Here is a 27,519-nt window from a genome sequence, read left to right as displayed (position 1 = left end):
ATGAAGCTGACTGATGGTCCGTCGCTCCCACATACCTTCAGTTAAATAACCGATCATGTCAGAACGCGGTGACGTAAAACACAACGAGGTGCTGAAAAAAACGAAGTTCAATGCTTCCAAGCATGCGTCGACTTGATTCTGAGCATGCGTGGATTTTTAACTGACGGACGTGCCTAAAAACGATCATTTTTTTTCTATCGGTTAGGTACCGTATTTGTCGGCGTATATCGCACACTATTTCCCCCTTAAAATAAGGGGAAAATCGTGGGTGCGCGATATACACCAATAGCCGCTTCCCGCGCTCAGTTTGAATTCCTGCGCCGACATATACCGAGTGCAGTACACTCGGGTACATTCGGCCAGGCTCGGCATAAACGTCACAGAGCGTGAGCGACGCCGAGCCTTGCCGAATGTACTCGAGTGTACTGCACTCGGTATATGTCGGCGGAGGCGTTCGAACTGAGCGCGGGAAGCGTGGACTCGACTTGAGGCTCGTGCTGGAGAAGCCGAGAGGATGCCATCGAGGCCGCAGACGGACGCCGGACCGGACGATGGACGCTGGGAAGACACCAAATCTGTAAGTAATGAAATCATATAACATTTTTTTTACAGGAATTTCGGGGGCAACTTTAGGGGTGCGCGGTATACGCGGGAGCGCGTTATACCGCGATAAATACGGTATCCATCGGTTACATTTAAAACAAGATTGCTTTTTTTTAACCTATGGATAACCAACCGATGGGGCCCACACACGATCGGTTTGGTCCGATGAAAATGGTCCAGACCGTTCTCATCGGTTTGACCGATCGTGTGTACGCGGCATTAGTGTGTGCACAGGCTCCAACACCTGATGTGCTGTGGCGCGGGTCCCTTGGCACCCACTGAAATAAATGGCACCTCAATGCACAAAGGGCTGTGAGTTGGGATAATAACAAGGCTGGTCAAAGTTTTTTTTGATGCCTAGAGAGCAGCAATCATGAAATGCTTTGACTTGTAGTTCCTCAAAACCGCGATAGCATAGATTAGCCAAGATTAGAACGTGTACCTTGTAGTAATGAACACCCCCTCCCCATCTCTGGAAAACACTTACACATTCTTAGCACCAAGTAGACGCGTTGTAAATAGCTGCTCCCTATCACATTGTGTGTAACGAGAGTGGCCCCGGGCCCCTCCTCTCCGCCAATGTTAGCCTTATCTTTATTACTAGCATCTAGCCTGACTATGTGATCATACTACAACTCAACCCGTGACTTTACATGCCGACGTGACGAGCCGGGACGCACGTACTCTGGCAGGTGAATACTTGCAACCACAGGTGATCAGAGTGCACAGGCGCTCCTCCTACGTCCCGCAGACAATCCTCCCTACAACTTCCCAGCTGCGTGGAAATTTACTGGCTCTACAAGCAAACTTTTATTCTACGTTGGCAGCCTTATATCCCTAACCACTTTATCCCAAGTACAGTACGCCCATTGTTTGACTTTCTACGAAATAGCTACAAAGACATGACTACCTTCTCAAGGTTCCCACACACAGGACTATATTAAAGTGACCACACAAGGGAGCTGCGGTGGTCACAATTTCACTTTTTAAATATAAATACCCCTGTAATACACAAGCTTAATGTATTCTAGTAAAGTTAGTCTATAAACTAAGGTCCGTTTTGTTAGGTTGTTACAGCATTTAGACACTTTATAAAATAGAAATTGACTGGGGCCATCTTAAGTGTGGGCATCATGAAGCCAGACTGTATGACTTCCTGGATTTCAGCCTTGCAGATCTCGCACATGCTCAGTGCTGCACAAGCAGTGTAATAGGTTTCAGATCAGGTTTCAGCACCTGTACTGTCCAAGTCACATGATTCTTCGAGACTGGGGAGTGCACAGACTCCTGGAAAGTTACACCCACTACATTCCCAGGAGTCTGTGCGGTGTAGGTTAGGAAGCTTAAGCACCTAGGTGCAGGAAGAGGGAAGATTAACTATTCTGCCTAGCAACAACACTTTGAAGGCATCTAAAAAAAAAAAAAAAAAAAATTCTTAAATGACTAATGACATTTTTTTATAACTACTGATGTAATGTTATATTTATGGGTGGAACTCCACTTTAAAAAAAAATAAAAAAATAAGTATTAGTTGAAGTTTAACCGCTTCAGTGCCGGGCACTTCTACCCCCTTTCCTGCCCAGGCTAATTTTCAGCGCGGTCACACTTTGAATGACAATTGCGCGGTCATGCAACGTTGTACCCATATGAAATTTTTATATTTTTATCACACAAATAGATATTTTTTTTTGTGGTATTTAATCACCCATGTGTCTATTTTTTGCAACAAAAAAAAAACAATCCGAGAAGAAAAGTTTCCGTCAAAATTTGTAAATAAGTAATTTTTCTCCTTCACGGATGTGCACTGATGAGGCGGGACTGACAAGCACTGAAAGGCAGCACTGACGGGCACGGTTGGGGCTGCACTGATGAACAGTGCCCCGATTACCTGTACAGGTCTACCCTGCAAAGAGATGCCACTGATCGGCTCTCCTCTCAGTGTGAGGCGAGGAGAGAGACGATTACTGGCACTTTCGTGTTTCCATGTGATCGGCTGTGATTGGACACAGCCGATCACATAGGTAAAGAGCCGCGTTATCAGCTTTTAACCGAGATTGGGGTTGCGCCGTGTCCCAGGGACACAGCACCCCACGGGCACGTGATGCCCGTGAGACTGGGGCAATGTCATAGGAAATCGACCCAGAACGAGAGAGTATCCTGCCCACCGTCATTTGACTATACTGCGGGTGGGAGGCAGGTGAACGCCTCTCTGAATACCCCTGGGGATCCAGCACACACTGCACCTGGCCCTGCTAGCATGGTCAACAGCGAGCCCCACTCCCACCTTTATCCAACCACGCTAGCTCAAAGAACACTGCACAGATTTGAAAACAACCAAGTGCTACAATATGTGCACTGGGTCACCTGGGGTATTCTACAAGGGTTTTTAACATCTGGTGATGCTACTACAATCAGGTTACTGCATAGACCAGGGGTTCCCAACCTTTTGAAGGGCGAGGGCCACGGAAGTGACTTGGTAACCGATCGCGGGCCACAATAAGCGGAGCGGGCAGATGACAGGTCCATGTCCACTTTGCATATGCAGAGCAAACAGGGGGACAGCCCACACTACTCTATTGGCCCTTGAATCCGATCTTCCCAGATGGAATCGAATTAGAGGTAGGTGGGTGTAAAACTGCCACAAGTCCATTTACATCTGTGGCTCAATAGAGGAGAATGAAGGGTCCAATTGCGTCGGACTGATCGTGTCAAAAGGGGTCTAAGGCTGCTTTCACATTGATGCGCTGCGATATACACACGCCGAGGGTGCAACGCAGTGCACCTGTGGCTTTCCTGCGGTTAGCTGCACTTTGCCATAGACTTCTATTTTAATTTCTGAAGTGCACCAACCCATAGGTAATAAAAGAAGTCTATGGCTCAGTGCAGGTAACCTGCAGCTGTTCTGCGCTGCAACTACAAATCAGTTTGAAAGCAGCCTAGAAACCACTGCAGAACAGATATGCTCATAGATACACTGTGCTTTTAGTAATAAAATGACCTTTAATAATTGACTTTCATTCAGGTATTGCCAGCTATTGCTGTTCCAGGCTGAGTGCATTTGGTATCACGCCACCTGTGACAAAAGTTGGCGCCATACATGAAGCATCGGCTTATGTCAACCCGCTATTCCAAAGCAGGAGGTCGTGGGCCACATCAGAGGGCTCCGCGGGCCACTGGTTGGGCACACCTGGCAAAGACTTTATACTTACCAATACTGCACAGAAAGGTCCTTTACCTCCTTTCTGGTAGTCCCCCACCAGTGTTACCTTCTTGCGCGTTTCGCACGCATGCACTTTGTCAAGTCACGGAGAAGCTTTTTGAACCGTTATTTAAAAAATATGTTCAATTATGAAAGAGCAATGATGGCATATCGGCACCCAGGTTGTTTTTAACTGTTCCGCCCACTCTCCACCCTCTATTTAGCATATCAACTGCTTAAATACATTCGTTGCCAGCTTCTCTGTGACTTGACCAAGCGCATGCGCACGAAACCCGTCACCATGGCATCCCCAATGCTTACGCTCCATACTTGGCTCCTTGTAGAGCTTTCCTGCTGCCACCCAGCGAATGGTCCTGACGTCATCTGTGGCACGCCGAGCTTAGACACAAACAGACCTAAATCCATTGGCTATTATCTTGCCATCTTTTCATTGGACTTCTTATCTGAATTTGAGTGCGATATTCCATCACAGCCCCGAGCCTCTGGTATTGCATGCTTTTATATTGTCATTTTAATGACTTGATCAATAATTTGAAATAAACTGATGTTTTTTCCTGCATTTACTGGGCTGGCTTTTTATGAACAGCATTACATCTACTTAACCCCATGAGGATTAACACATTATAAACATTTGCACCAAGAGACCCGAGCGCGGTTTCTCCCTGCCTGTTATTTATACATGCACATATGCTCCAAAGCCGGGCTGTGTGTGTCCATAGACCCACACAATACCGGTAAACCACACCTCCACTCTCTTCTCACAGGAGTTTGACTGACAGCAGCAGGAGCAAATGGCAATGGCTCTTGTGAAAGCAGGAAGTAAGGGGAGCACCGCTGCAACTGAAACACCGGTAACATGGAGCCAGGTATGTATTCTTGAGTCTGTACAGCTCCAATAAACAACTTTCCTGATGGCAGAGTTGGTTACTAAAACATTTTTGTATGGGTCTGTTCACAACACTGTTGTACTGTAATGGTGAGCCGTTTTGCCATTCATTCTGAACAGTACCCCAATACACCTGCATTGCAACACACCACACTAGCAATACAAAAAACGCAGCAGGTACAATTTTAGGTTCATTAGGCAGCCCATTCAAATGAGCAGGCTGCCCAAAGGCAACACGTTAACGTGCATGCTTTATAGGCTGCACAATAGACATGGCTCGTGCGATTGGGTCCCGAGTCTTCAAAAATATAATAAGCTGCAAGTAATACCTTCAGCTGGAACCACTCCTTCTACTTTGCCAAACCCCTTGAAGATGCCTGGTCTGGATAATACACTCTGTAATGAGCATTAATATCCAGTGGCTTTTAATGCACATATTTCAGTACGCAATGTTCTATACTCATGGCTCATCAGATTATTTATAGGAAGCCACACAGATGAGGAATAGACAATCAATAACTAGTTTACACAAGACTATGCAGGTCTACAAAAATGCAGTTTTACTAGTTTAGTACTAATTATGTTCTGGGCTTGTAGGTCACTAGTGGTCAGTGTAGTGACCCCATAAGTCGTTGTCAGTGCAGAAATGCCCCCTTACACTCCCAACCAGTGTAATGCCCCACAACACTGGTGGTAAGGGGGAAAAGGGCATCCTTAGTCCTGGTGGTTAATGGGATAAGGGTCCCCTTAGATTGCTGGCCAGTAAAAAGAAGGTCCCCTATTAAACTGGTGGTCAGTGTAGGGCACCCTTACCAGTAGTGTAAGACTCCCTACAGACTTGGTTGTTAATGGGAGAAGAGATTCCTTGCCCCCTCTTACACTGGTGGTCTTAGAAGGGTGGCCAGTGGACTTCTCAGAAGGGCGGCCAGTGGACTTCTCAGAAGGGCGGCCAGTGGACTTCTCAGAAGGGCGGCCAGTGGACTTCTCAGAAGGGCGGCCAGTGGACTTCTCAGAAGGGCGGCCAGTGGACTTCTCAGAAGGGCGGCCAGTGGACTTCTCAGAAGGGCGGCCAGTGGACTTCTCAGAAGGGCGGCCAGTGGACTTCTCAGAAGGGCGGCCAGTGGACTTCTCAGAAGGGCGGCCAGTGGACTTCTCAGAAGGGCGGCCAGAGGACTTCTCAGAAGGGCGGCCAGTGGACTTCTCAGAAGGGCGGCCAGTGGACTTCTCAGAAGGGCGGCCAGTGGACTTCTCAGAAGGGTGGCCAGTTTAAAGAATGTCCCCCTTTCAGACAATGGGAATGACCACTGGTGTCAGTGGTTACTTATCTTAGACTAAGCAATTGCTCAAACGGGCAACCTCTGGAGGAACCCTATGTCTCTACAGTTCCCTGGTTGAGAACGGAGCACGCAGACCAACCCGTTTTTAGGCCTGATATTTGAGCATACAGGAATAAATCTCATTACATATACACAAGTACGGTCAAGTAAAATAAACTTGCCACCAAACTAGAACAGGCCAAGCTGAGAGCATTGTATCTGGAGTAAGGTTGCCCTTGTTGGCTTTTAGCATATCCTCCCTCTCATGCTGCTAGTGTAGTACAGCAGACTTGATTACACTCTATGAATGGTTGCTATTAGGACCAAAAATAGCTTGTTCAAACACATTTCCACCCACCAGCACCAGCGAGGGGGCCACCATTCCTCCCACCGGCACCAGCGAGGGGGCCACCATTCCTCCCACCGGCACCAGCGAGGGGGCCACCATTCCTCCCACCGGCACCAGCGAGGGGGCCACCATTCCTCCCACCGGCACCAGCGAGGGGGCCACCATTCCTCCCACCGGCACCAGCGAGGGGGCCACCATTCCTCCCACCGGCACCAGCGAGGGGGCCACCATTCCTCCCACCGGCACCAGCGAGGGGGCCACCATTCCTCCCACCGGCACCAGCGAGGGGGCCACCATTCCTCCCACCGGCACCAGCGAGGGGGGCCGCCATTCCTCCCACCGGCACCAGCGAGGGGGCCACCATTCCTCCCACCGGCACCAGCGAGGGGGCCACCATTCCTCCCACCGGCACCAGCGAGGGGGCCACCATTCCTCCCACCGGCACCAGCGAGGGGGCCACCATTCCTCCCACCGGCACCAGCGAGGGGGCCACCATTCCTCCCACCGGCACCAGCGAGGGGGCCACCATTCCTCCCACCGGCACCAGCGAGGGGGCCACCATTCCTCCCACCGGCACCAGCGAGGGGGGCCACAATGCCTCCCACCGGCACCAGCGAGGGGGGCCGCCATTCCTCCCACCGGCACCAGCGAGGGGGGCCACCATTCCTCCCACCGGCACCAGCGAGGGGGGCCACCATTCCTCCCACCGGCACCAGCGAGGGGGGCCACCATTCCTCCCACCGGCACCAGCGAGGGGGGCCACCATTCCTCCCACCGGCACCAGCGAGGGGGCCACCATTCCTCCCCACTGACACCGATGGGGCACTATTTCTCCTCCTAATACCAAAGATGGGACATTACTTATTCCCACTGACACCAGGACTTTTTTCAGCTCCTACCGATCACAGTTTAGTCCCCCTATAGTCTGAAAAACAATAAACTGGCCCTTTGTACTTCTATATCAGAGACTCCCGATCTAGAAGTACATCTGAGAGAATCAATGACAGAACCCCCCCCCCCCCCCCCCCCCAAACATATATTTTGTTTAAAGCCGAAGCCCTAGAGAATACATTGGTGGATGTTGCAAATGTTTATGTCACACAGTATTTGCACAGTGATTTTTGAAACACAAATCATTTTTTGGAGAAAAAAAAAATCTATTTACATACACTGCAGAATGGATTTTTTGCAAACTATAAAAGATGAGGTTACGCCGCGCATAAAGATACCAAGCTTGTCACGCTTTCAAATTGCGCACAACAGCAACAAATGAAGTAAATTTTATAATCCAAATGCGACACTTTAAAAACCTTTACAGGTTACCACTTTAGATTTACAGGAGGTCTGGTGCTGGATTTACTGCCCATGATCGGACACTCATGTGTGGGATGATCGCCGTTGGCGGGCCTGACACCCGCCTTCGCCTTGGTGCATGAGCACGGGGGGACGGGGGCACTTTTTAAAAAAAACGATAACATGTATTTATTTATTTTACACTGTTGCTTTATTTTTATTTATTTAAACACTTATTGCTGTCACAGGGAATGTAAACATCCCTTGTGACAGCAATAGACATGTGGCAAACACTCTTCATGGAGCGATCAGGGGGTCTACAAGACCCCAAAAATCCCTCCTCTTAAGATGGGCGTTTTCTAATGCTTTTGATTTTAGACAATGGCGCCATTGAAGGGTAAACTGAAAGCGATGTCAGGTCATCGCTTCCGGTTACCATAGCCAAAAGCGTGGTTCGACTCTCCAACCAGCTGGCAGATACGCCGGCTGGTCGCTCGGGTCTCCCAGGGGAAAAAAGAGTCTAAGAAAGCAGCGGAAGAGACGTCCCCTCCCGCTGCTTGTAAAAGCAGTCCAGCGGTTACTTAGCCGCTAGGCTTGGTTTTTCAAGAGAGCAGACCGCCAGCTTTAAAAAAAAAAAAAGAAAAAATGGATGATGCCTGCAGCTGTACGAAGTCCAGTGATGTAAGGGTATGTCGCTGGTCCAGAAGTGGTCACAGGCTTTGTTAAAGCTCTCTGAACGCCAGTCAAAACTCCCGTCACTAAATAAAATGGTTGGCTTACAATCCTGTTTGCACCTTACTTTGGCTTAGCTTCAAAAATTATACCCCTTTTAGCTTCAGTGGCGCTTCAAAGCCTCACCAAAGCCCCAGAGCCCCAATCTGGTGCGATTTCCCCCCCTAAAAAAATCTGCATTTTTTTTGTAAAAAAACTCGATTTACAATTCAAATCGAGTTTAGGCCTCGCCTAAAAACTCCTGCCCGCAGCGCCCGAGGACCGGCACGGTGTCAGTGCCGGTCCTGGGGGTGGGGGTTTGAATCTAACAAATCGATTTTTTGAACATTTGAATTGATTTGACCTACCAACTCCATTTTTAAATCAAATCGTTTTTTTTCCCCAGCCCTACCAAAGCCACGCCAAACCCCCGCCAAAGCCTCGCCAAACCCCCGCCAAAGCCTCGCCAAAGCCCCGTCAAAGCCCCGTCAAAGCCCCGTCAAAGCCCCGTCAAAGCCTCGCCAAAGCCCCGTCAAAGCCTCACCAAAGCCCCAAGCAAAAGCAGGTGTAAAAAGGACTGCAAGCCAACCATTTTATTTAGTGACGGGGCTTTGACTGGCATTCAGAGAGCTTTAACAAAGCGTTTCCATTTTTTGAAGCAAGTGTAAACTAGCCCTTACAATTATATTTCAAGCATTCACTTAAAGCGGGAGTTCACCCAATTAGTTTTTTTTTCTCTTTTCCCCTTAGATGGATACTCGTTTTGTCTAGGGGAATCGGCTAGTTGTTTTAAAATATGATCCGTACTTACCGTTTACGAGATGCATCCTCTCCGTCGCTTCCGGGTATGGGCTGCGGGACTGGGCGTTCCTTCTTGATTGACAGTCTTCCGAGAGGCTTCCGACGGTCGCATCCATTGCGTCACTCGTAGCCGAAAGAAGCCGAACGTCGGTGCGGCTCTATACTGCGCACCGACGTTCGGCTTCTTTTGGAAAATCGTGACGCGATGGATGCGACCGTCGGAAGCCTCTCGGAAGACTGTCAATCAAGAAGGAACGCCCAGTCCCGCAGCCCATACCCGGAAGCGACGGAGAGGATGCATCTCGTAAACGGTAAGTACAGCTCATATTTTAAAACAAATAGCCGATTCCCCTAGACAAAATGAGCATCCATCTAAGGGGTTCTCTATGGGTGAACCTCCGCTTTAACAAAAAAAAAAAATCTATTTTTTTTTTAAGAGATAAACACAGTACACACTTCCCCACCCCCCAGGTCTCTGCTGTACTTACCTGCGGTGATCCTGAGCTCTCAGGGCTCCTGCAGCTGGTGCATTGCTCCGGGGTAGGAAATCTCTGCTGTTCTCCCTCTTCTCTGTGCAGTACTTCCAGGATGGAGCCGACCAATCAAAATCAATCTAGTCCATCCCAGAAGCACTGCACAGAGGAGAAGGAAAAGAGCTGGGAATTCAAATCCCTGGACCTCCAATAGCAGATATTTTAGACGCAGTCAATGATTTATTTAATGACCAAAAAAAAAAACGTCCTGGTTCTCAGGTTCTTCTTTCTGCCCTCCTTTTATAAAGCAGCAAAGGAATCTGTGTAATCGGCGAGAGGAGATTAATGTGGCCATTGTTCATCCAAGGAAGGTCAGCTGCATTTCCCATCTATCATCATTATTTGTTTATTGATAAAAAGGTCATCTCATGGGAAGCACGGCCTAAACATGTCAATGTGCCACGAAAGTCACATGGTTAAAAAAAGGTGCCCAGAGACATTACCGGGCCAATATCCGAATGCCCTTGGGATATTTCTGCCAATCTAGCAAGTTTAGGTATGGGGCAAACATTGACAGCACCGCTTTTCTAACATCGACTGGGATTTCGACAATAAAAACCTGCCAGCACGTTTTTTAAATCGGATCCTTACCCACTTAATCACGTTCCCTTTACTCCACCCCTCCCATCCTGCTCAACACGTCTTTATTTTTGGACCCTGCCCCAAAGCACGTCACTTGTCTAGATGAATGATGTGCACAGAACCTGCTGTACCTTCTGGGATATACACAACACATTCCGTGCATCCAGTATTCACTTCTTCCACACTTCGTTATGTTACAGCCCTATTCCCAAATGCAATAAATCCATTATTTTCCTCAAAATTCTACAAACAATACCTCATAATGACAACGTGAAAGACGTTTGTTTGAAATCTTTGCAAATTTATTAAAAAATGTACCGTATTTATCGGGGTATTGCGCGCTCCGGCGTATAGCGCTCCCCCCTAAAGTGGACCCGCATTCCTGTGGAAAAAAGATTTTTGTACTTGTAGTTTTGGTGTCTTGCGCGGCGGCCTCGTCGGGTCCGGCGTCCGTCTGCGGCTTCAGGTGTCCTCTTCGTCGGGTGCGGCGTCCTCCCCGTGCCGAGTTTGAATACTGCGCCGGCATAGACCGAGTGCAGTACACTCGTGTATAGTCGGGGGCAGGTTCGGCTACTCTTGCGCTCACGTCCTGTACGTCCAGGACGTGAGCGCGAGAGGAGCCGAGCCTGCCCGACTATACACGAGTGTACTGCGCTCGGTATATGCCGGCGCAGTATTCAAACTCGGCGCGGGAAAGCGGGTATCGGCGTATATCGCGCACCCATGATTTTGCCCTGATTTTCAGGGCAAAAAAGTGTGCGGTATACGCCGATAAATACGGTATTTAAAAAATTCCCATTACATAAGTATTCACAGCCTTTGCTGAAGCTCCTTTGGCACCAATTACAGGCTCCAGTCTTTGTGAGTATGATGCTACAAGCTTGGCACACCATGGAAGATGAACCTTCGTCCCAGACTGAGGTCCAGAGCGCTCTGGAGCAGGTTTTCATCAAGAATGTCTCTGTACAGTGCTGAATTCACCTTTCCCTCCATCCTGACTAGTCTCCCAGTTCCTGACAATGAAAAAACATCCCCACAATAGGATGCTGCCGCCACCATGCTTCACTGTAGGGATGGTATTAGCCAGGTGATGAGCGGTGCCTGGTTCCCTCCAGACATGACGCTTGCCATCAGTGGCAGCTGGTGGGTTATTCTTTTTTTTGGGGGGCAGCAAACACCACCCACCCCCTGCTGTGGGGCACTGACAGCACCCCCCCCCCCCCCCCGCGGTCCGGCACTTACCCACTCGTGTGGCAGGGCTGTGCTGTCCTCTCTTGCTCTCCTGGAGTAGGGATGGCGGCAGCTCCGGTGCTTCTTTCGCCATGTGTCTCCTCCTCCGCCAAAGCGCTAAGCATCCAACAGGATTGCCTGTCGCTTTGGCCAATCGGGAAAGAGCTCCTGATTGGCGGGGAAGAACTTTAGTGTGGAAACGTATTCGCTATCGTCACACAACAGGGTGGGATTAGAGCGCAGTGCTCTGTGATCCAAGCCCATACTTTTTTGAAGCCTCTGGCTCTAATAAGGTAATACTTATGTACATGGGATTTTTTTATTTGTTTTTATAAAATTTGCAAAGACGTCAAACAAACGTCATTCACGTTGTCATTATGGGGGATTGTTTGCATATTTTTTAGGAAAATAACGAGTTTAATACATTATTGGAATAATGCTGTAACATAACAAAATGTGGAAAAAGTGAAGCATTGTGAGTTCTTTCAGGATGCACTGTATAATGGGAGGCGGTTTGTTTAATTAATAATCGGGAGGCCCGCTTGTTGAAACTGGAAAAGCCATTGGGCCCCTCAATGTTAAGAAACAACATGGTGGTGCGGGATCGATCGGCAGCAGGGAATCAAAGGATCTCGGCAGGACAACACTGGATCCGCGAGGTGCATCCAAAACGTGCAGAGCCCACCTCCCCCATAAGCAGTGGTCAGTAGTCCAGTCCTTACACAATTGGATTACTTTGTAAATATTTTCACTCTTCTTTACAAGACCCAAAGGGATTGCTCTGGGGGGAGGGGCTACTGTGAGGATTTCTCCATCGGGCCTGACAACCTGCAAACCTCGCCCTGCAAGCTTAGCCAGATACATGGAGGAGATCTATACAAGTCTCTGGAATGATTACAGGGATTTTCTTTGAATTTGACATCACATTTAGGATTTGCAACTGACTTTCTAAATTTAAAGTGCCTTCAAAAAGTATTCATACCCCTTGACATTTCCCACATTTTGTCATGTTACAACCAAAAACGTAAATGTATTTTTATTGGGATTTTATGTGATAGACCAACACAAAGGGACACTTATAGGTAGATTCAGGTAGGGGCGCGCTAATTTGCGGCGGCGTAGCCTAGCGCGTTTACACTACGCCGCCTTAAGTAAGAGAGGCAAGTACATGATTCTCAAAGCACTTACCTCCTTACTTAGGGCGGCGTAGTGTAAACTCGGCGGGCGTAAGGGCGTCTAATTCAAATGGGTTGGAGGGGGGCGTGTTGTATGGTAATGAGGCTTGACCTCACGTTTTTGACGTTTTTTGTTACTGCGCATGCGCCGGGCGCCTACATTTCCCAGTGCGGCTAAGTACGCCGTACGGGCCTATTGATTTCGACGTGGACGTAAACGACGTAACTCCCGATTCGCGGACGACTTACGCAAACGACGTAAAAAATTCGAACCTCGCGGCGGGAACAGCGGCCATACTTTAACATTGTTATTCCACCTCATAGGTGGAATAACTTTAGGCCGTCTAAGGCCTTACGGAAACGGCGTAAAGCGGCAGCCGGGCGTACGTTCGTGAATCGACGTAGAAACTCATTTACATAATCTAAGCAATGGAAGCGCCACCTAGCGGCCATCCGAAAAATTGCAATCTAAGATAGGACCGCGCAAGCCGTCGTATCTTAGATATGTTTAAGCGTATCTCCGTTTGAGCATACGCTTAAACATAGGTCGGCGTAGATTCTGAGTTAGGTCGGCCTAACTCTACCTGAATCTACCTAATAATTGTGAAGTGGAAGGAAAATGATAAATGGTTTTCCACATTTTTTACAGATAAATATGTAAAAAGTGTGGGGGGAGGGGCATTTGTGTAGCGCCCCCCGGAGTCAATACTTTGTAGAACCTCCTTTCTCTGCAATTACAGCTGCAAGTCTTTTTGGGGATGTCTCTACCAGCTTTGCACATCTAGAGAGGGACATTTCTGCCCATTCTTCTTTGCAAAATATCTCAAGTTCTATCAGATTGGATGGAGAGCGTCTGTGATCAGCAATTTTCAAGTCTTGCCACAGATTCTCAATGTGATTTAGGTCTGGACTGTGACTGGGCCATTCTAACACATGAATATGCTTTGATCTAAACCAGGGATCCTCAAACTACGGCCCTCCAGCTGTTGCGGAACTATACATCCCATGAGGCATTGTGAAACTGACATTCACAGACATGACTAGGCATGATGGGAATTGTAGTTCCTGAACAACTGGAGGGCCGTAGTTTGAAGACCCCTGATCTAAACCATTCCATTGTAGCTCTGGCTGTATGTTTAGGGTCGTTCTCCTGCTGGAAGGTGAACCTCCCCCCAGTCTCAAGTCTTTTGCAGACTAACAGGTTTTCTTCTAAGATTGTCCTGTATTTGGCTCCATCCATCTTCCCATCAACTCTGACCAGCTTCCCTGTACCTGCTGAATAAAAGCATCCCCACAACATGATGCTGCCACCACCATGTTTCACGGTGGGGATGGTGTGTTCATCCCCAATGTTAGTTTCATGCCACACATAGCGTTTTGCTTTTAAGCCAGAAAGTTGAATTTTGGTCTCATCTGACCAGAGCACCTTCTTCCACATGTTTGCTGTGTCCCCTCCCCCACATGGCTTCTCGCAAACTGCAAACAGGACTTCTTATGTCTTTCTTTCGCCAATGTCTTTCTTCTTGTCACTCTTCCATAAAGGGCAGATTTGTGGAGAGACGACTAATAGTTGTCCTGTGGACAGATTCTCCCACCTGAGCTGTGGATCTCTGCAGCTCCTCCAGAGTTACCATGAGACCACTTGGCTGCTTCTCTGATGAATGCTCTCCTTGCCCGGCCTGTCAGTTTAGGTGGATGGTCATGTCTTGGGAGGTTTGCAGTTGTGCCATACTCTTTCCATTTTCAGGTGGTGGATTGAACAGAGCTCCGTGAGATGTTCAAAGCTTGGGATTATTTTTTATAACCTAACCCTGCTTTAAACTTCTCCACAACTTTATCCCTGACCTGTCTGGTGTGTTCCTTGGCCTTCATGATGCTGTTTGTTTACTAAGGTTCTCTAACAATCCTCTGAGGGCTTCCAGGGCAGCTAAATTTATACTGAGATTAAATTACACACAGGTGGAACTCGATGTACCAATTAGATGACTTCTGAATTCATTTGGTTCCACTAGATTTTAGTTATGGGGCATCAGAGTAAGGGTCCTTTCACACGAGCGGACCGTTCGTCCGTTCATTACAAGTCCGTTAACGGACTTGTAATGAATCCCTATGGGATCGCGTCCGTTAGCGGATGGAGCATCTGCTAGCGTCCGTCGGGATCCGCTTTTGCGAAAAGGAAGAAACCCTATTTTCTTCCGTTCGGCGGAACGGATCGGATGCAGACGGACAGACGGTCCGTCTGCATCCGATCCCCCATAGGGGAGAGCGGAGCAGAGACAGGGCGGTCTCTGCACTGTGTGCGGGGACCGCACTATCCGCCGACAGCTCAGCGGGGATGACGGAGGATCCCCGCGGACACAGAAACGGTCCGCTCCGTGTGAAAGGACCCTAAAGGGGGCTGAATGCAAATGCGCGCCACACTTTTCACATTTCTTTTTGTAAAACAAAATAAAAAATTTGAATCATTTTTCAAGGCACTGTAGATATTAAAATAATAAAAAGTAAATTTTGAACTCACAATGAAATTGAGAAAATTGTGTTCATCAAACTCCCATCAGGGGAACCCCTCATAGAAGCAATGAGCTGTTACTTTGATGAAAGTTTGAGAAGCACAATTTTCTCAATTCCAGTGCGAGTTTAAAATTGACTTTAAGTCTTCATTTTTTGAGACAAGGTCACTGCCTTCCTTTTCTTCTGATTTGATTGCAATTTCAGTCACTGACCTTTGGAGCAGCAAAAAGTGATGAGCAAAATTCAGCAGGTGCCGGACAAATTTTGATCCATGTATGGGCACCGAAGTTGTACACAAGTCGAGCCAAAGATTGTAGCCTTTTGCTTGCCTTTATCCAGGGCACTATTCTGCCCACCGATATCAATGATGGAGCACTATTCCGCCCACCGACGCCAATGATGGGGCACTATTCCGCCCACCGACGCCAAGGATGGGACACTATTCCTCCCACCGACGCCAAGGATGGGACACTATTCCTCCCACCGACGCCAAGGATGGGACACTATTCCTCCCACCGACGCCAAGGATGGGACACTATTCCTCCCACCGACGCCAAGGATGGGACACTATTCCTCCCACTGATACCAATGATGGAGCACTATTCCACCCACTGATGCCAATGATGGAGCACTATTCCGCCCACTGATACCAATGGACCGGGCACTATTCCTCCTATTGATAACAATGATGGGGCACTATTCCACCCACTGATACCAATGGATGGGGCACTATTCCTCCCACTGATACCAATGATGGGGCACTATTCCTCCCACTGATACCAATGACGGGGCACTATTCCTCCCACTGATACCAATCATGGGGCTCTATTCCTCCTATTGATACCAATCATGGGGCACTATTCCCCCCACTAACCGAATTTCTTTTACTCCCACTGACCAAACATATGGTATTTTCTACTCCCACTGACCAGTAGGGCAGTAAACTGGTCCTTTGTTTCATAAGTTTGAAGATCCCTACCTTACACACCCCCCCCCCCCCCCCCCCCGGGACCCCGCTGCACTTATCTGCTTGGGTGATCGAACGTCAGTGCCCACAAAGCGGTCCAGTGATTTGAAAGCCCCGCTGTTCTTTCCTTTAGACTCCCAAGACGGATTGGCGTAATTCCCACAGGTCAAAGCAGTCATGTGTCAGCCCGTGACCAATTAGAAATGCCCTGATTTGTCCCTGCAGCTCCAACAAAAGAAAGGGAAGAAGAGCAAGGATTTAAAATTCACGGTTTGCATGGGCAGTGACAGCTAATCATCCATGGAGATACGAACAGGTGGGGCAGGAGGGGGGGGGGGGTTGCGGGGGGGTTACAGGGTGTTCATTTCACCTTCTTGCTGCATAATAAAAAATAAATGCAAATGCAGGAAGGCCCTATGGGTAAAACTAAATGCCACAAGTTGACCTTCTTGCTTGCATTCTTCCCCATGTTGATCATCAACACAATACAGACATCCCGGCACCAACTCTCACCTGTAATTTAGAGTATTCATTCAGCAGCCGGTCGTATTCCTTGGTTAAGCCCTCGCTCTGCTTCTTGATGGCGATCACTTCGCTCTCCGACTTCTGCAGTGCTGAAAAATGATCAAGAAAAGTCATTCTGAATGAAGGTCTTCACTCTCCTTTTTAAACAGATCGAACTAAATTCTCTAAGGTTAAAGGCTCAGTTCCCCATTCCTTAAGACCCCTTTCACGCCGTGGCGTTTTACAGATGTTCTTTTTTGCACAAAAAAATAGAGCTTGAAAAGCGCCTGTAATCTGCCTCTTCTGCAGCCCCAGTGTGAAAGCCGAGCGTTTTCACACTACGGCAGTGCGCTTCCAGGACAGTAAAAAGTCCTGCAAGCATCTTTGGGGCGGTACGTGAGCGCTGTCGAAGCGCCTACAAAGCGCTTCAACAACGGGGCTTTTAACTCTTTCCTCGGCCGCTAGCGGGGGTTAAAAATGCCCCGCTAGCAGCCAAAAAGCTTGGCTAAAACTTGCAACGCTTTATCGCTAATGTCCCCCTGCCCCAGTGTAAAAGTAGCCTTAAAGCGGAGGTTCACCCTAAAACAATTATACCATTCCATCCAGCATACGGTACATGTACAGTATGCTGTTTGTTTGTTTTTTGCTGTACATACCGTTTAATCATTGTTTTTCTTGTCAGACTCCCGCGGGGAATAGGCGTTCCTATGAAGAGGCGTAGATGATTGACGCGCGGATAAGGCGCGTCACGCGTTCCGAAAATAGCCGGACTGGGACTCGGCTCTATACGGCGCCTGCGCACAGACTAGGAGCTGACTGCGCAGGCGCCATATAAAGCCGAGTCCTAGTTCGGCTATTTTCGGAACGCGTGACGCGCCTTAGCCGCACGTCAATCATCTACGCCTCTTCATAGGAACGCCTATTCCCCGCGGGAGTCTGAAAAGAAAAACAACGATTAAACGGTATGAACAGCGGGGAAAAAAAAAACGGCATACTGTACATGTCGGCAGTATGCTGGATGGAATGGTATATAATTGTTTTAGGGTAAACCTCCGCTTTAAGAAATGAAGCCTTTGTTATGGTGTTTTGTGCCCAAGCCATTCGGATTTTGGTATCCCTCACTTAATCTTCTTTCCTGACCACTGTGAATTTGTATGTTCTCCAAGAGAGGTTTAACTGCGCTATAGCCAATAATTGGCTAAAGCGCAGTCATCCAGTTGTACACCGACGTTGTCCCAGAACCACGCCTTGCCTGGGGTGTGCATCTGTTGCGCTCTAATTGCTGACCCCGGATCAGGGTAGAGGGCCAATCACAGGAGCCCTCAAGACCCCTTTCACACTGGAGGCATTTTCAGGCACTTTAGTGCTAAAATAGCGCCTGAAAAGTGCCTGAAAAATGCCTGAAAAATGCCTCAGCTGCAAAAGCCAGTTTAAAGCCTGAAGCCTCGTAAACCGTGCGTGTGTATGCTTTCTCGTCGAAGAAACTGCCGGAAATCCCGACGAGAAAAATAGAGAACCTACGCTCTATTTTCTCGTCAGGATTCTCAGCAGATTGAAAACCGTATGTCAGTATGCTTACCTGTCCCCAGGAAACCCGTGCATGCTCGATGAGACTTCGACGCATGTGCGGTAGCATACAAGGGTAGTGTAGGGGTTTAGCAAGATGGCGGCGATGGCATTGAATGTGACGAGCGCCGACTCGTCATAGTCGATGACGTCACCACGTTCTTGCCATTCAAAAGAACGGCGGTTCTTTTGAATGGCCGTCTGTATGCACGGCAAGCTTGCCAGGAATCCTGTCAGGAAAGCCGTCATTTTTTTCCTGACGGGATTCCCGGCCGTGTGTACAGGGCTTGAGTGCTTTCACACTGGGGCGCTGCACTAGCAAGATGTCAAAAAAGTCCAGCAAGCAGCTTCATTGAGGTGCTTTGGGAGCGGCGTATACACCTCTCCTAAAGCGCCCCTGCCCATTAAAATCAATGGGCAGCACCGCCGAAGCACCTGCAAGCTTTAACCCTTTATTCGGTCGCTAGTGGGGGTTAAAAGCGCACCGAAAAGAGACTCTAAAACTACGGTAAAGCACTGCTAAAACTAGTGGCGTTTTACTGACGAAGCCTCCACACTGTCAGTGTGAGAGGGTTGTTACTATGTGATCAGCTGATCACATATAAACAAACGTATGGGGTATTGTTTGTAGTATTTTGGAGGAAAATAATCAATTTAACCAATTTTGGAATAAGGCTATAACATAAAATGTGGAAAAAATGAAGCTCTGAATACTTTCCGGATGCACTGTAGTTAGTCTGGATGAAAAAACAGACAAGTCCATCTAGTTGTTCAACCAAACATTACAGTCCAGAAGAAATTTTAGTTCCAGCGCCATCTGCTGGCGAAATCTAATATTTGCAGTCTTCACTGCAGAGACACAAAAACACCAAGGGCTAGATTCAGGTACGGCGGCGTATTAGTGAGTCGGCGTATCGTATTTACGCTACGCCGCCGTAAGTCAGAGAGGCAAGTGCAGTATTCACAAAGCACTTGCCTCCTAAGTTACGGCGGCATAGCGTAAATGGGCCGGCCTAAGCGCGCCTAATTCAAATGTGGAACAGGGGGGCGTGTTTTATGTTAATGACTGGTGACTCGACGTGATTGACGATTGATGCGCCGTCCGTGGACATATCCCAGTGTGCATTGCTCCAAAGTACGCCGCAAGGACGTATTGGTTTCGACGTGAACGTAAATTACGTCCAGCCCCATTCACGGACGACTTACGCAAACAACGTAAAATTTTCAAATTTCGACGCGGGAACGACGGCCATACTTAACATTGGCTAGGCCAGCTATTTGTTGGAAAAACTTTACGCCGGAAAACGCCTTACGTAAACGGCGTATCTTTACTGCGACGGGCGCACGTACGTTCGTGAATCGGCGTATCTAGTCATTTACATATTCTACGCCGAACTCAACAGAAGCGCCACCTAGCGGCCAGCGTAAATATGCACCCTAAGATACGACAGCGTAGGAGACTTGCGCCGCTCGTATCTTAGCCTAATTTAAGCGTATCTGGTTTCCAGAAAAAGCTTAAATTTACGACGGCGTAGATTCAGAGTTACGACGGCGTATCTACTGATACGCCGGCGTAACCATTTCTGAATCTGGCCCCAAATTAGAACTCTTGCCTTACATATCTAGGACTCTATTCACTGATGATATTACGTGGAGTAAATAAATACCCAACATGTCACTCTTTAAAATTGGCGACAAACTACGTTACTAAAAAATCCCCATAGGCGATGCTTTAAACATTTCTACAGGTTACCAGTTTAGAGATGCAGAGGTGGTACTGTGCTAGAATTATTGCTCTCGCTCCACTGATTGTGGCAATACCTCACATGCGTGGTTTGAACACCATTTACATTTGCGAGCGCGACTTGCGTGAAGCGCGTGCGTTCGCTTCTGCGTGCAAGCACTGAGGGACGGGGCACTTTAAATATATATTTTCTCTCTTACAGTTTAAAAAATGTAATTAAAAGCACCCGTCCCTCCGTGCTCGCACGCAGGAGCACATTTTTTTTTGATCCTTTGTATTGCTGTCACAAAGAATATAAACATCCCTTGTGACAGTAAGGCTGCATTCACACCTGAGCGTTTTGTAGCGTGAAGCTATAAAAACGCTAGAGGGGAAAAAATACATTATTCTCAATGGAGATGGTTCACATCTCCACTCCAAAACGCCTGAAGCTCAAACAAGTTACGGATCCTTTTTTGTCGTGTGAATCGGGCCGATTTGGGCGTTTTTGAACGTATGTATTCCCATAGAAAGGAATGGAAACACTCGATTCAAGCGTCTAGCGCGACAATTATCGTTTCTACTGACGTTTTTTCGCTTTAATCTGTTCTGTGAAATAGAATATTCACCCAGGAAGAAGATGAAATAAATCTACAAACAGAGCAACAAGTGATGAAAGAGATGAGCATTTTTCCTATTGGCTAAAATGAAAAACGACAAAGTTCAAAAACGTCGGACAACGATGTATGCAAACGCGTGAATGCGCGTGACTAAACGCCGGAAAAAACGACCGAAAACGCTACGCTCAGGTGTGAATGCGGCCTAATAGGTGGTGACAGGTACTCTTTATGAAGGGATCCGGGTTTCTATAAGACCTTTGTACTTAAAAGCATTCAAAATGGCAAAATCAGCATTTTGGAATACTATTTATTTTTAATTGGCGCCATTGGCAGTCGAGTAAACAAGAAGTGATGTCATGACATCGCTTCCGGGTTACTAGATACGAGATCGGAGCCGTTCCTGGGCTTCATTCGGGTCTTCCTCCAGTCGGTGATTGCGACAGCTGGTCGCTCAAACATCCGAGTGGGACGAGAGAGTCGCAGAAGTAGGGGGGGAGGGGGGTGGCGTCCCCTCCAGCTCCTTGGGATAACAGCCGTGTGGCTTTTAAACGCATTGGTTGTTATCACTAAAAAGAGGACCACTGGCTTTAAAAAAAAAAACGGTACCGGGGTGATGGGTGCAGCTTCAGGCATCACCCCCCTATAACCCCTTCAAGCCGAGAACGCATATTTGCATACAGTGGGCGTGAAGGGGTCAAGCACAGGGGTTAGTTGACTGATAATGAGGAGGCGGCTGCGGACCCATCCAATTAGAAAAAAAAAAAAAAAAAACAAGGTACTGCCACGACAGTTCACAGGATCGTGCCGACCTGCCGTCGTACAACGATGGCGGCTGGTCGGCAAGTGGTTCAAGGTTCCTTTTTTATTTTTTTTATAATAGCAAACATGTTATACTTGCCTGCTCTGTGTAATGGTTTTGCACAGAGCAGCTCCGATCCTCCTCTTCTGGAGTTCCCCACTGGAGCTCTAGGCTCCTCCTCTTCTACATGTGCCACCAAAAGGAAGCCGCTTCCTAAAAGGTAGCACATGTGTGGGCTTGGTCCCTTGTCCACCGACATGCACAGGGGACCCGATGCACAATTTGATCTCATATTAAAAAGGCCCTGCCATGCTTTTTTTTCTAAGGGATGCTTACAATCCTTGTAATAGAAATAAAGGTGATCCAAATTAAAATCTTTCTTTAAAAGGGAATGTAAAAAAAAAAAAATGTAAAGCACCCTGTCCCGCCATGCCCACGTACAGAAGTAAACGCACATACAAGGCTCGCCGCATGTATTAATGTGTTCAAATCACACATGTGAGGTATCGCCGAGATCGTTCGAGCGAGAGCAATAATTCTATCCCTATTTATCTAGTTTTTTATGCTGAAAAGGCCCCCCTCAGCGTATACTCAAGTCCCCCGTTGTGTCAGTCTTAACTGTTCCACGCCATCCACTGCAACAAAGCCCCACCGTCTCCTTGTCTGTGTTAGACTGAACACTGATAATGCTGGGAAACTGAATCAATGTTCCATCCATCACGGACAAGGAGGAGGCGGGGCTTTGTTACAGGGGACGGTGTGGACTTCCTATAATGTTTGTCTCAAGTAATTAATCCTGCATACAGCCCTTCTGAGAATCATCTGAGAGGGGGCAATGTACAAAGCGTAATCAGGTTCAAATCACCTCCCTCCTCATCAAGACTGACGCAGGGGATCAAAGACACATGGGCACAGTGAGGCTACAGATGGGCACAGTGAGGCTGCAGATGGGCACAGTGAGGCTGCAGATGGGCACAGTGAGGCTGCAGATGGGCACAGTGAGGCTGCAGATGGGCACAGTTTACCAGTAGCTGCTGCATTTCCCACCGTAGGCTTATACTCAAGTCAATACGTTCTCCCATTTTTTTGTGGTAAAATTAGATGCCTCGGCTTATACTTGAGTATATACGGTTGAAAAAAAAAAAAAAGGACTGAAATATAAAAAAAAACAAAAAAAAAAACCTGACTGGTGGCAATGATAGATGGCACCGATGAGGGGCTACTGACAGGTATTACAGAGTGGCATCTGAAGGGCACTGACAGGCATTACTGATGGGGCACATTTATTGGCACTCACTGACAAGCGCTCTTGTTTATGGGGCACAGGCTGGCAGCTGATGGGCACATCTAAATGGGGGCTGTGCTGAAAATAAACCGTCGACGGCTCCATACCACGATCGGAGTTGCGGTATGTCAGACTGACACACAGCACATTCGATCGACCACGCTGCGCGCCCGCTTGTTATCCTGATCACGTCATTATGACGTCCGATCAAGAGATCTAAACCACTTTGCCGATGTCATAATGCTATATGGGCGGGCGGCAAGCGGTTAAACCCCCTACAGCAGTATGGTCAGCCAACAGAGGTTCTCTTTCAAGGAGGTCTATCTTTTTATTTATTTTCTCTTTGAGATTGGTGGTATGTGGCAACCCACATATAACATTACTAATTACCCTCCCTGTCCATCCGTCCCTGAAAAAAAACAAACAAACTTTTTTTTGGTCAATGCCCTTAGGGTTAGGGATGTCTGAAATACAATCCTCATTATTAAAGTTTCTGGTTTTAAAAGTTGCAAAGTTAGAAAAAATATATATACAATAATAATAATTATTAAAAATTATTATATATATATATATATATATATATATATATATATATATATATATATATATATATATACACACACACACACACACACACACACACACACACACACACACACACACATATATATATATATACACACACACACAAAAATAATTATTAACAATTATATATATATATATATATATATATAATTTTTAATAATTATTATTGTGTATATATATATATATATATATATAATTTTTAATAATTATTATTGTGTGTATATATATATATATATATATATAATTTTTAATAATTATTATTGTGTGTGTGTGTATATATATATATATATATATATATATATATATATATATACACATACATATACACACACACACAATAATAATTATTAAAAATTATATATATATATATATATATATATATATATATATATATATATATATATATATATATATATATATATATATATATATATATATAATTTTTAATAATTATAAATTATATATATATAAAAAAAAAAATATATATATATATATATATATATATATATATATATATATATATATACACACATACACATACGCACACAATAATAATTATTAAAAATGTTTATATATATATATATATATATATATATATATATATATATATATATATATATATATATATATATATATATATATATATATATATATATATATATATATATATATATATATATATATATATATATATATATATATATATATATATATATATATATATATATATATATAAAATAAAAAAATATATATAAAAAGCGCAACTAACAGCCACCAGTCCATAAATGGTTATGCTATGGAAACCGTAAACTCTCCCACAACACAAACCTTCTCTCTTTAGTCTGTGTGACATTTACAACCACCCAGAGCAAAGTGACCTTCCCTGGCAGGGCCATGTGGCATGATCTCAGGATTGCTGCAATCAGCAGCTTCCCCGTCAACATTTATTACCATCACTAGGACGGGACAAGGGCAGTTATTATTGGTTACATATTGATTGGACTTCAAGCCCGGCGAATGACAACCGCTGCAGTTTTCTATTTGGGTGTCGCTTACATTTCTTGGTGGATTGGAGTTCATCTTTGAGCTTCTTGACTTCTCCTTTAAGCAGCTTGTTCTCCTCCTCAGCGTTGCTCTCCGACAAGTCGAAGACCTCCAGTCCTGCGGCCTTTAGTTGCTAAGCATCAAAAGTAAAAAAAAAAAAAAAAAAAAGGCATTGATCAGTTTAATCTGGATATTGTACATCTCTTTACTACAGGCACATTTCACCATTAATCTGTTTAACCACTTAACCCCCAGACCATATGGCTGGTCAAACACCAGAGCACTTTTTGCGATTCGGCACTGCGTCGCTTTAACTGACAATTGCGCGGTCGTGCGACGTGGCTCCCAAACAAAATTGGCGTCCTTTTTTCCCCACAAATAGAGCTTTCTTTTGGTGGTATTTGATCACCTCTGCGGTTTTTAGTTTTTGCGCTATAAACAAAAATAGAGCAACAATTTTGAAAAAAAAAAAATATTTTTTACATTTTGCTATAATAAATATCCCCCTCAAAAAATTATATATATATATACACACACACACACACCTCAGTTTAGGCAGATACGTATTCTACATATTTAAAAAAAAAACGCAATAAGCGTTTGATTGGTTTGCGCAAAAGTTATAGCGTTTACAAAATAGGGGATCGCTTTATGGCATTTTTATTAATATTTTTTTTTTACTAGTAATTGCGGCGATCAGCGATTTTTTTTTCGGTACTGCGACATTATGGCGGACACTTTTGACACATTTTTGGGACCATTGGCATTTTTATAGCCATCAGTGCTATAAAAATGCATTGATTACTATAAAAATGCCACTGGCAGGGAAGGGGTTAACACTAGGGAGCGGGAAAGAGGTTAAGTATGTTCCCTGGGTGTGTTCCAACTGTAGGGGGGATGGGCTCACTAGGTGAAATCACTGATCTTCTGTTCATACATTGTATGAACAGAAGATCAGGCATTTCTCCCCTGACAGGATCGGGAGCTGTGTGTGTAAACAAACAGCTCCCGGTCCTGTCAGGGGAGAAATGCCTGATCTTCTGTTCATACAATGTATGAACAGAAGAAACGAGCGATCGCGGGTGCCTGGCGGTGATTGCAACGGCGGTGATTGCAGCGAGCGGGGGCGCGCGCCCCTATTGGCTGCTGGGAGAGATGGCGTAGAGCTACGGACTCTCGCCCAGCAGAGCCGACCTGCCGCCGTAAAACTGCGGCGGCTGGTCGGCAAGCAGTTAAAGGGGTATTTCATCCCTCTTCCTGACTTTTGTGATTTGGCACTGCGTCGCTTTAACTGACAATTGCGCGGTCGTGCGATGCTGTACCCAAACAAAATTTGTATCCTTTTTCCCCACAAACAGAGCTTTCTTTTGGTGGTATTTGATCACCTTTGCGGTTTTATTTTTTTTGCGATTTAAACAAAAAAAAGAGAAACAATTTAAAAAAAAAAAACCACAATATTTTGTACTTGTTGCTGTAAGAAATAGCCCAAAAAAAAAAAAAGGTAATTTCTCAGCTTAGGCCGATATGTGATCTTTGGTAATACGAAGCGTATATTGATTGGTTTGTGCAAAAGTTATAGCGTCTACAAAATAGGAATTAGATTTATGGCATTTTTTTTTTTTTTAATAGTAATGGCCACGATCTGCGATATTTAATCGGGCCTGCGATATTGTGGTGGACAAATCGGACACTTGACACCTGACCGAGCTTCTAACCCCTCCCTATTTTACTAAAGAAGATTGCTTTCCTGGCAGGAAGCGAGGGGGATCTCCACAAGGGGATTACAGACAATTAAAAGTCAATCCAATTCTTTCAAATGATTACAAAGAGTTAAAGTGATATTAAAAGCTTGGGTTCTTTTTATTAAAATGACAACTAAAAGGTGTTTTTTTTTTTTGTTTTCATTGAATAAAAAAAAAAGGAAAACATGTTATCCTCCTCCTCTGGGGTCCCTCAGAGGCGCTCCTGGCTCCTCCTATTCTCGAGTGTCCCAGCAGCACAAAGAAGGTTTTTAGCTATATGCATAGAATTGATAAGGGAAAAAACCTTCAGCTTTTACAACGAAGCCGGCCATACATGAATAAAAATTCAGCCAGTTAAGCAGGGACCGGACGAATTTGGATCTATGTATGCTCAGGGAGGTAGTACAGAAGTCAACAGATTTTCCTCACTTAACCACTTAAGCCCGGACCAATATGCTGCAAAATGCCCAAAGGCGTTTTTACAATTCGGCACTGCATCGCTTTAACAGACAATTGCGCGCTCGTGCGACGTGGCTCCCAAACAAAATTGGCGTCCTTTTTGCTATAATAAATATCCCCCAAAAACATATATAAAACATTTTTTTTCCTCAGTTTAGGCCGATACGTATTCTTCTACCTATTTTTGGTAAAAAAAATTGCAATAAGCGTTTATCGGTTGGTTTGCGCAAAATTTATAGCGTTTACAAAATAGGGGATAGTTTTATTGCATTTTTATGAATTTTTTTTTTTTTTACTACTATTGGCGGCGATCAGCGATTTTTTTCGTGACTGCGACATTATAGCGGACAATTTTGACAAATTTTTTGGACCATTGTCATTTTCACAGCAAAAAATGCATTTAAATTGTATTGTTTATTGTGAAAATGACAGTTGCAGTTTGGGAGTTAACCACAGGGGGCGCTGTAGGAGTTAGGGTTCACCTAGTGTGTGTTTACAACTGTAGGGGGGTGTGGCTGTAGGACTGACGTCATCGATCGAGTCTCCCTATAAAAGGGATCAAACGATCGATGCAGCCGCCACAGTGAAGCACGGGGAAGCCGTGTTTACATACGGCTCTCCCAGTTCTTCAGCTCCGGGGAGTGGCTATAAACGAATAGCCACGCCTTCGTCCCGGATCGCTCCCCGCGGGAATCCGACCGCCGCATGTAGCGGGGGGGGGGGGGTCCCGATCGGACCCCCGACCCGCGGAAAGGCAAGGACGTACCTGTACACACATTTGCCTGTACGTGCAATTCTGTGGACGTATATGTACATGCGGCGGTCGGGAAGTGGTTAATCAGCGCCCCCAGCTATAGCCTGCAACACTGATCAGGGCATTCTGATGGCTGTGAAGTTGAGTTGAGAAGTATCTTGATATAGCACGGTCTTACCCCGAAGGGTGTGTGTGTGTGGTGGAATTGATTTAAAAATAAAAAAACCCTGACTCATCTATGGGCTGCATTGGTTTCATACA

At 46.0% G+C, this 27,519-nt stretch overlaps 1 protein-coding gene across 1 annotated transcript in view; it reads right to left on the bottom strand.

The window, feature by feature from the left end:
• BCAP31 (B cell receptor associated protein 31) overlaps positions 1 to 27,519 on the bottom strand; it is a 66,557-nt gene that overhangs the window by 9,988 nt on the left and 29,050 nt on the right. The window contains exons 6-7 of the mRNA XM_040322876.1: positions 24,316 to 24,436; positions 16,691 to 16,791 (exon numbers count right to left, since the gene is read on the bottom strand). Of these exons, the coding sequence (XP_040178810.1) occupies positions 16,691 to 16,791; positions 24,316 to 24,436 (222 nt within the window). The remainder of the gene's footprint in view (positions 1 to 16,690; positions 16,792 to 24,315; positions 24,437 to 27,519) is intronic.

This window comes from Rana temporaria, chromosome 9, assembly GCF_905171775.1.
Source record: "Rana temporaria chromosome 9, aRanTem1.1, whole genome shotgun sequence".
Taxonomy (NCBI): Eukaryota; Metazoa; Chordata; class Amphibia; order Anura; family Ranidae; genus Rana; species Rana temporaria.
Note: the sequence above shows the minus strand (reverse complement) of the source record. Positions and strands in the feature narration are given on the sequence as shown.